At 26.9% G+C, this 11,241-nt stretch overlaps 1 protein-coding gene across 2 annotated transcripts in view; it reads left to right on the top strand.

Annotated features, from left to right (window-relative positions):
* Positions 1–5,110: 5,110 nt before the first annotated feature.
* The window catches only part of LOC100167963 (dnaJ homolog subfamily C member 13), a 19,472-nt gene continuing 13,341 nt past the window's right edge, over positions 5,111–11,241 (top strand). Inside the window, exons 1-11 of one of the 2 annotated variants that reach the window (XM_016803039.2) lie at positions 5,111–5,315; positions 5,611–5,664; positions 6,249–6,324; positions 6,387–6,648; positions 6,728–6,928; positions 6,988–7,388; positions 7,453–7,579; positions 7,644–7,766; positions 8,425–8,597; positions 10,032–10,239; positions 10,306–10,461. In XM_016803039.2, coding sequence (XP_016658528.1) covers positions 5,643–5,664; positions 6,249–6,324; positions 6,387–6,648; positions 6,728–6,928; positions 6,988–7,388; positions 7,453–7,579; positions 7,644–7,766; positions 8,425–8,597; positions 10,032–10,239; positions 10,306–10,461 — 1,749 coding nt within the window. In that variant the 5' untranslated portion in view covers positions 5,111–5,315; positions 5,611–5,642. The remainder of the gene's footprint in view (positions 5,316–5,610; positions 5,665–6,248; positions 6,325–6,386; positions 6,649–6,727; positions 6,929–6,987; positions 7,389–7,452; positions 7,580–7,643; positions 7,767–8,424; positions 8,598–10,031; positions 10,240–10,305; positions 10,462–11,241) is intronic. The other variant, XM_001949907.5, reaches the window with a different exon arrangement.

Genomic DNA, 11,241 nt, shown 5'->3' with positions numbered 1-11,241 from the left:
GGATAGTTAAATTAAATTTTTACATAGTTGTGTATCTCTCGATTTCTCAAGTAGGCATGAGTAAGCATGCATGTAGCGATTTTCTTATTTTCTTGTAATTCAAACACGAATACTTGTAGATATACCTAAAATTTACATCATATATTATAACATCTTATCAATTCCCATCCTTGATAAAATGTACAAAATATTTTGAGCCGTTTTGAGCTGTTTACGGATATTTTAAATTTTAAACGCTCAGAACCGTTTTTCTTATACAATGATATTGTATCATTGAATTCAAATTTAACATCATCCATTACAGACTATACAGTGATCCAATTGTAACCTACTGTAAAGCAGAATGACACCCACTTGCCCACCTTTTTTTTTGAGCACCCCCTGTTAAAATCTTCTAGATCCGCGCATGGAGAAGTGAATCTAGTTGGTGAATTCAGGAGGTCAAAATTTAAAAATCTCAATAGTTTTCAAAAGTACAAATTCAAAAAAACAATACATTACAAATACATTCAGGTTCAACTTAATAACTATTTGAATTTCAACTTTGACAAAATTTATCAAAATCTCGAAAATTATCAATTATAGTAATTAAAATTATAAAATGTTTAATATTTATCATTAAAGATTGAAAATGTAAAACAAAGAGTCTCATAAATAGTTTATACTGCAACCAAAAGAATCTAAAAAATATAGACATTTTAAATTCAAATTTGGACGAAATAACATATTAAAACCAAGAATAACGATTTAAGTTATTTTTAGTAATATAATTACATAGGCTGACAGACCAGAATCTTCGCATAGAATCGTTTTTCGAAAACAATAATTTTATTTTAGATTCTGAGTGGAACGATGAATGTATTGATTTTACAATGATGTGTGTTTTTTTATTTTTTTATTTTTTTATTTTTTATTTTTTATTTTTTATTTTTTATTTTTTTTTGTGTCTGTGTACACGATAAGTAGTCGAAATAATGCTACGATTTTCAACTTCAGTATCTTGTTCGATCAGAAAGTGAATATCGTTGGTGCATTGGGGAGGTCAAAATTTAAATTTCCCAGTGGTTTTTAAAAGCGCCGGGAAAAACAAAAGAAAAATTAAGGAAAAACGGGAATTTTTACGCAAAATCGATTTTTCACAAAATTGAATTTGGTTTTTGGTGTAACTTTAAAAAAAATTACCGTAGATACATGAAATTTTGACTGAATGTTTATCTTAGCATTTTCTATACACCATAACATTTTTAAAATATTTTGATGTATTTTGAGCTCTTTACGGACATTTTTATTTTCCATTTTTTTTTAGTTTTTTTTCTAAAAATATCAATAAAATTTTATTTGTTGGATAAAAAAGCTTGAAAATTTAATAGAAGGCTCCTAGTATATTGTTTCAAAAGCAAATGAAAAATATTAAAAATCCTTTTATATTAAAATTATGGGCCAGTAAATATTGTATTTATTTAAGCTACTGCTAGTTCACACTTCTAGACGACGTGGTCCAACCTCTAAGAACTCAACTATACCCTAAATCAATAATGCCATTACAATTATTTTTATTCGGTTGAGTAGGTACTTTTTAACAGATTTAAACTAAAACTAAAATAGTTTTTAACAGGAAGACTTAGATCGTTAATTTCTTGTTCAGTATAGTTTTATTTTTTTTTTAAATACTACATGTACTATGAACGTAAATAGGGGCAGTCGGCAGTCTTAGTGGAGAGCTATATACCTACTTGGTATTAATTTTTTGTATCGTGTGTAGGCCATAAACACAATATAAACAAACGTACAAAAACTAGTTTTTCATATTTATTATTTATTATTTTGATAAATAATACATATGCTGGCTCAATAGTAGGTATGCTGCCTAGTTTTTAATTTTCTTATTAATGTTATTAATGTAATCAACGTTTTAATTTTGTTCAAAATACCTACATTTGTATAATATAATACATCAGTTTTTACTTTTTACATTCATTAATAATATTTATATTTTTTCCGATAACTGTTATAATTTTTATTTTCTAAAATTTTTTCTACAATCTTTTTAACTTTTTTAAGTTTATTTTCGTTTGTAATGTATAAGTTCTTATTATTTTCAACATAAAAAAATATTACACTTTTTAGATTCATAGCCACACGCACATCAACAATGAATGCAATATTAACGAAGAATTATATCTCTCAGACCACAGATCTGAAGACTGAAATATTTTTATGCGCCTACAATGTTTCAACACCCGTCAAGCTTTGTAGAAAAGTTATTAAGTCCAAGTGACGATAAGGAATTATTTTAATATAAGTTTTGGTTGGTGCATAAATAAGCTAAACTATAGATGCCTAGACCAAGTAAGATGATTAATTTATGTGTGTATTTATTTATTTATTTATTTATTAATGTATGTATTTTGTAAAATGTATTTATTTAATATTGTCGTCCCCTCACCATTTCATCTTCATACCAAATACATCACCAACTATTGCCGGCCTGCGTCACCAGGGCCATATTTACCACAAGGCAGGATAGGCAACTGCCTATGGCCTCCGTTATTAGAGGGCATCAGTTTTTTATGAACATTATTTTTTTTTTTCAGAGTATTTCTTTCATCGTATATAATAAATATGAGAAACATATAATATTTCAAAAAAATTAAATAATTAATCCTTATCAGCGTAAAAATGTAAATGAAAATAAATAAAAGTCTATTTTTATAAGAAAGAATTGATAACTTAGGTTTACTATCAATAGAAAGTGAACTTACATCTTCTTTAAACTTCGATGATATAATAAATTAATTTGCATTAAAAAAAAAAGCAAAAAAAGTAATATTATAAAATAGCTTATTAATTATTTCTATTATAAATATAAAAATGTATTGTTTATTACAGTTAATAAATAATATAAAAAAAGAAATGTTTAATTTTGTTTTCAATATCAATAATATATATATTAGGTAATTAATAAATAATAGGTACAAGAAATCTGTAGTCTGTATAGAGATAAAAAATGTATAACATTATAATTATGTTTGTGAAAGTGTAAGTATGTATGTTTTTTTTTTTTATTGAGCTTAAGCCCGGAAACTTAGGCCATTAGCTATTTTTGTTTTGTTTGTAGGTTTTTTTTTGGTAGGGGGAGAAACATGTGTGTGTTTGTTTTGGCAGAATTTTTGATTTGGGCAACTGTAGGTATTTGCCATTATTTTGTTTTATACAACTCGTTTCTGGAGGATAGGGCTATAAACGTTACTGTTAATAAGGGGCCACGTTTTGTATTTTGCCTAAGGCCACAAAATGCCTAAATCAGGCCCTGTGCGTCAGACACACAAAATAAACACTTTGTTCCAGGACTGTAAAAAAATGTTTATGAATGAGTTTCACGACATTTAAAACAAGTTGAATAAAGAGGACCAATAGGAAATAGGAATAGTGACAAGCAGTAGGATACTTAGAAATAGGACTTTGGTTATCTCTAAATAATAATAGATACCTAAATAATAATATAATATTAAATACATAATAAAAGTATGATAAATATAATAATACCTAATAGTAACAATAATAATATATAGGTAGCTATAGTTATAATATTACGACAGTGTTGAATTTTAAATAAGGATCGGGGTGATATCATACTAATAAATTAAAACTACTGTATCTTTATACTCCTCTTGGACTTAAAATGCTATGTGAGAAATATAAATCCCTCGACTCTAGTAGCCTAACTCGCCTTTCCAGAGGCTGAAACATACTAAAATTCAACGCTAAGACGGTAAGCCGAAAATGTGCGAATGCCATTAAATTCGATATTTATTTATTTATATTAAAATATGTTTTATTTTTGTAAAATAACGAAAAATATTATACCTACAAGAGAAGTGCAGTTTTCGCTTTATATATACCGATCTATATGTAAATTACAATATTATTTAAGTCGACCGGCGTTAACGTATTCTCGCTTGCAATGTGGTTTAGCCTACAGAGGACACCACAATAAAAACAAACGCACCACGTGTAATACCTCATGCTTTTAAACAATGTCAATATGGACAGTGTGATACAATGTCGTTTAACAAGCATAGGTGGTGTGGAAACTTACGCGACGCTGCAGTAATCCTATACCTATATCGAGTACATTAAAGTTATATAGATTATAGATAACACCAATAATAATAAGATAAAAACCTGTATAACATAAGACCGTGGCACCAGGGTAGAGATTAAAGAAATATATTTTTAGAGCTATACAGATCACAGGTGGCTTAAGCGCAAATTTACGCACCATTTGTAAGACGCGTAGGTATGTACAACATTTAAAAAACAAATATTTTGTGATAAATGATTCCTATTATAATAGTATACCTATTCAATAAATAATAATCAATATACTTCAATAGCAAATTATAAACAAGGAGACAATATCAATGCGCTCATATTCATAGACAGATAGACAGTCTTTCATCCTGCCAAAGATAAAGATAAAATGTCGTTATCTTATGTTCAAAGTTATTTCGTCAACCGATAATATAATAATATTATGACTATAGGTAGTTACACTAATAAGTAATAACTACGTATCTGTGACCTGTCCTGTCCAACAATAAATAAGCTAAAGATTATTTCATAATATTATGTTATAGCTGGGGACATAAAAGCGAAGTACCTACATATTTATTCCTCGATACACAATAATAATATATAGCCATATAGGTTCTAGGTATATGGTACAACATTTTTGTATTTATTGATTACTTTTATTTCAAAACAATCAAAATATAATGGAGTCTTTTTTTTTTTTGGGGGGGGGGGGGGGTTGCACAAGTCCTTTCAGCATATCCCTATAGTTGCGCCAATGGAGATTAGGAGAATAATAAAAAATATAATATTTTATGAAAAAATTTAAAAATTAAATTTGGCGGTTAGTGATAATGTGATTTGTTGTTTATTCCAAGTCGAACGGAAATATAATTTTGTTATAATGATAATACACGGATTTATCTGATAACTGTTATTTTCTAGTGATATAAATGTTTTTTTTTGCCGTCTGGTAGCATTGAAATATTATTATCAATCGACAATCAGCAATCGTCGTCTAAAAGTTTATACCCTGATAAAAAATAAATGTTAACTTGAAATGAAGCTACGACATGCTAAATAATTGCTAAGTGCTAACAACTAGTGTGTTATTATTCAAAGTTTTTCAACCAATAACCCTATTCAAATTAACATTTGACATATTTTTATTGAAGAGTTTATATTTTGCTCTACAATGATTTAAGAATCTGTGTACCCTCAAAACATTTCAATGCCAGGAAGTATGACATTTTATTTGTATTCGTTTTTTTTGCTTTTTAATATACTTTTTTGTTCGATTGATTAGCTAGATTGAACTATGCCATGTTTTGTTTCGTTCAATACATTGGATGGTCTTTTGAAAATATTTTTTTTATTGGGATTCAATATCTGTTTTTCTAAATACCAATTTAATTAAATAGTAATTTATGATTAATTGTTACATAATCCAAAATTAATGAAAATTAATATATTTTTTGTACACTTTTTATGCTCATATTTTTTTTAGTCTTAAACGTTTGAATGTTTATTATTTAGAAATTTAAAATCTTTATAAACAACATATTATAATGATCTCAAGAAGTCTAAAAGGTAAGGACATTTTTAGGGTATAATTGTCTTTAAATATTCTTTTTACAGTATATTTACAGTATATTTTTTATTTAAAAAAACAAATTCTTTTAGTATACTACTTACCTAATAGTACCTATTTATAACCATAAGCATATAATGCATAATATAATAATAGGTAAATACATGCTACATACTATAATATAAATAATCTTCTATTTAAATATTTTAAATATTTTGTAATTTTTTTTATCTCAAATATTAAATATAAATTAAGTATACTTTAAATTTATTAATGTACCTATTATATTTTGTATAGTATGCATTATCCATTCCTTTCTTATAAACCTACACTTTAATTTACACGACCATATCTTGTCAATTTTTGTGTACCATATCAATTTTTTTTAATACAACTACCTACTAATGTTGGTAGAAAATATATTTTTGTAATGTTTTGTATATTAAGTATAAAAAAAATTAGATTAACTAAATTATAAATTGATTAATGATCATTGTGAATTGAACACCCTGTATGTTTATCAATAACTTGATAATTATTTTATGACATCCTCTGTTTATTACAATACATTTGTCTGTTTTAGATGATAACATGTTACCCATTCCAAATAACACAGATGTTGTTTGTTACTTTGTAACGAAACACTCTTGGAGGGGCAAGTATGTAACAATAGTAATTCAATATTTATTTATTCCACTTAAAATATTCTATCTTTTTTCAGATATAAAAGAATATTTAGTGTTGGTACTCATGGTATTACAACATATAATCCAAATAGCTTAGAAATAACCAACCGATACTCATATAACCAAATAATATCTATACAAGTGGATCCACAAAATGCAGGTGGTTTTGTGTTATCTGTTCGAGACAAAAATAAACTTGATAAATTTAAATTTTCAACTGATTTTCGTTCAAACTTATTAACTGATGCTCTCAAGTTTAGACATCAATTTTCTGAACGTGGTCAAGAAGAAATATATGTGAGCTATAAAATAATTATAGTCTCTTTTATTGTATACAAATTTAGATTTGTTAGTTGACACTGTTAAATTATTATAGAATTATGAAGCTCTGAAGTATCATTGGTCTGATACTCGACTTCCAGTAACTATAAATGTCACTCCTATTTCTATTGATCAATTAGATACTGCAACTGCTCAAGTTCTTGCTAGTTATCGATACAAGGACATAGAAGCTATTCAGCATGTTGAAGATATCCCAGGTGGTTTTGTTATTATATCACGGCCTTATGGAAGAATGGTAAAAATACAAACGTTTTGATTTTAGTATTTATTTATTAATAAGACATAATTGTTTAGCATTTATTCATCAGCTCAAATAGAGAAGAAATATTTCAAAAAGTCAAGGAAAGAGCTATGATATACTTACAAATACCTATAGAATTTTTTCGACACAGTATTACACATGACGATTTTTTGGCCAAAAGACTTGGGCGATATAGTTCAGATGAACATGTTACATCTGTTTGTGAGTTTCAAGTAAAAAAAATTGGTGTTCCTAGACATCAAGAATGTCCTCAACGGAGATTACTTTGCTTAAGTGAAGTTTGTTTACTGGAGAGAGATCCTCAAACATATACGGTTGTCACATTAAGGCCATTGTCATCTGTGTTTGCTTTAATACGAGATCCAGTTGATGCGCAACAGTTCTGTATTGAGTATGCAGATTCATCATGTCGTTCATACACTGCTACCAATAGGTACTTAACCAACACTAAACATAATGAATGTTTTACAGATTAATAATACTTATTACGTTTATAGAGATTCCCTCCTGGCTACTTTATTAGATAGTGTAAGGTCATCTGGAAATCATCATATACATGTAAAACTTTCTCCTACTCCTCGAGATAAAAGACTTATACCTTTTAATGTATCACCTGATCAAGAGGTAAGGTGGTTTATTCAATTTTTTAAGTATTGTTTATTATAAATGTATGTTATTTTATTGATAGATTGAATCTAACCATTTAAAGTGTATTAAAGAACCTCCACCGAGAAAGTCATTTGCTGAAGTTTTGGATAGATTTAATGCTAATATTGAGTACAGTGGCTTAATTCATTCTGTTTCTGAAGATGTAAGTTATACAATTATAAATAAAAATAAGAACAATGTTTTACATTAGGTAATACTTTTTACTATTATTTCTAAAAATGAATTTTTTATCATAAAATTTGAATAATGTTAACTTATTATTTGAAGAAAATATTGCATAAAATTGTGCAGTTAGTTTTTGTTTATTTTATAGACAAAACATTACTATAGTTAGTAGTTACAATCATTTCTGATTTCAAGAAGGCATTAAATTAAATTATTTGGTTAATAAACAATGTACTGAAAACTGAGCTTTTAACTGCTACCTACCTAGCAAAATTTCTTTTAAAGTGTTTATTTTATTTAACAAATAAATTGATACTGACTTAATATAATAAAATGTAATGTTGAGTCCTGTGAGAATACAAAATTATATTTGTTATTTCTGTATTCATATTATATAATAAATGATTACTATCTTGCTTTAATGGATTAATCTTTAAGTATACTGTATTTTAATTAGGTTTTTATTTATCTAGTTAATTTATTAATTATAAGTTAATGATGCTAAATAGTTATTGTATTTAGTTATTAATTTAATTGAATTCAAAAGATTATTAGTATATTATTATTTCAAAAAGAAATAATATATATTTCAATAATCTAATATTAAATTTAAATGTAAATTTTCTTATTTATAGAAACTATTTACTGAAAATAAAGAAAAATTAATAGTCATGGCTCTTACGTCAATAATTGCTCATCAAGGTGATCAGAATGAGATTGCTGTTCATGAACTAGAGGCGCAATTTCATGCTTTGAGAAGATTATTTGCTACTAAAGCGGGCTTTTCTACTTTTATCATGTTACCAGAGTATGTAGTTTAAAATTATGTTTCTTGTATGCAAGCTGTATTTTATATTATTATTATCATTCTAATATTATGTAATAGGTATTAAAATATTTGCTTACACTTTTTATCTTCAGCAATCAACATTCAACATTGCATTATACAATAACAACTTAATTTGCATTAGTGGCACAACCAGAGGGGGTGGGGGGGGGTTGTGTTATAACCCTCCCACCCCCAACCAAAATTGTTTTCTAGCTGCACCACTGACTGGCATTTACTAATGATAATACACAAATAGTCATACGCTCTTAGGGTGTAATTGTAGATAGATGTAGACAGATAGTTCATAGGCTGTATATATATTTATATATTTATAAATCAACGGGTAAACACCCTTTTAGTAAATATAATGAAATATAACTCATATGAATTATAAAGTAAAAACTAGACATTTAATATAAGTAAAGGGGAAAAGAATAAACAAAAATAAGAATATAATAATAATGAAATAACAAGTAACAAATATAAATATATAATATATATACATACATCTGTATTTTGGTCTGATTGCGAGTTGGTCAAATTATTGATATTTACTTAACATGTAGCAAATAATAGACCATAATAAGTGTTGGATTGAGAGGAATATTTTGAACCAGTTGTTTCTCGTTGAATTATAAATTGTAATACTTATAATATTAATTTTCAAATGCTTATTCAAAATACATTACTATTTGTTGAGAAAATGATATCTTATCACAACATTTATCTGGTAATTAAAAATTTTGCTCAATGATAACGAACTTTGACCGCTTTATTTTTATGCTGCATCTGAAATAAAAATATGCGTAGGCCTATGATAGTAAAAAAGTATAATATCTTGTTTACATATTTATGCTACCTGTTTGTAAAATGCTACACAATTAAAAATTTTAAAATCATGAATGGTAACTACTGCTGTAGATAATATCAATTGGCGTAATTTTGTATAGTTCACATATTTGGATAACACCTATTGACGTCATTTGCACCTTTTTTTTCAATGTACTGTAATTCAGTCATTGTTACCTATAAAAAGGTATAAATAACTTATCTTTCATTTACGTTACCTATAAATATTATTAAGTTACATGTTGATAATTCTATTTTTAACAAATAGGCGACAGTAAAAAAATCTTGATTTTCTTATGCACATGTAAACATGACGTATACAAATATGACCAGCTACGAATGTGTTAACTATAGTCTATTATATATAATTTTAAATTTTGATTCATAATAGTCAGTTTTATAGATAATAAATAACAATTTCTAAGTTAAATAAATAACCTTTTTTCACTCTTAAAATTCTAGAGTAAATATCATTTTATTTGTTATAGAAACATACAAAACAAGTACTAATGTATCAAAGTCTATAAATATTTATTAAAAAAATATAAATAATGTATTTTCTAGGCTTAAAGACAAACTTGGAAGAAAAGTGACTCGAGCATTAAAAAGGGATCATGAAGCTATAACTCATGCTGCTTTAGATATGATATGTACTCTCATGCAACCTATGCATCGTGACAGTGACATACGACAAGAGCAGCTTAATAAAGCATCCCTTTTGGCTACCTCTAGTTTTTTAGAATCATTGCTCGATATGTGGGTGGAACATATAGTAAGTTTCATATCCATAAGTCTAAGTAAAAAACTAAATTTAACATAACTTACTTTTTTTTCTAAGAAACGTGGAACAGGTGCGTTAGTGGTATCTGCTATGTTGGATATTCTTACTTTTGCACTTTGTGTTCCCTATAGTGAAACAACTGATGGTACACATTTTGATACATTATTAGCATTGGTGGCAAAACGGGGAAGATATTTATTTCAACTTTTTCAGGTAAATAATTTCTTATTTAAGTTAAGATCTAAATAGTGCCTCTGCTTTGATTTTCAAGAATAAAATAATTGTTTAATTGGCATAATAATATGTGTACTGTATCTGAAATATTTAATTATTATTTTTTAAATATTATAAATATAAATATTATTTTATCAATTTTAAAAATGAACTATACCATGTGTCCTGTAAAGAAGTGAAACCGGCCTGCACCATATGATGGAAACCTAAAGTTATGAAAAAACCCTTGAAAGCGGAAGAAAAAATTCCTAATAAAAATCTCAAAAATCTTTTTTGAATCATACAGTCTACTCTTTATAATATTTATAATATTACATACGTGCACAAATCAACATACATACGTTCTGAGCTATTTTTGATACTGGCGATAACAATGGACAATGCAATAGCAATAAGCAATATCACGTAGGTTGTAGGGCCATCTCAATTATAATGATATATATATATATATTCAGTGTGTAATCGCTAATTGAGAACACTCGATATCTTTGAGTAGGGCAATGCAATTTGAATTCTGTTTTCTATTTGGTTGTTATGACATAAAAATACACTTTTTGATGGCCTAAGAATTTTTTTAACTTAATTAGACTTGCGCATGCGCAATACAACTTTTTTTTCTTAAATGCTTTCTTAAATTCTTAAATTTTTTAATGCATTTTGGTAGTTGAACAAACTTTCTAAGGCCAAAATTGACCAAGTTACAGCCAATCAAAATACACACAATTTTCAGATTTTTTCATTGATAATTCTGAAAATAAT

The sequence above is a fragment of the Acyrthosiphon pisum genome, chromosome A2 (assembly GCF_005508785.2).
Source record: "Acyrthosiphon pisum isolate AL4f chromosome A2, pea_aphid_22Mar2018_4r6ur, whole genome shotgun sequence".
NCBI lineage: Eukaryota > Metazoa > Arthropoda > Insecta > Hemiptera > Aphididae > Acyrthosiphon > Acyrthosiphon pisum.
This window is presented reverse-complemented; position numbering and strand designations above follow the sequence as displayed.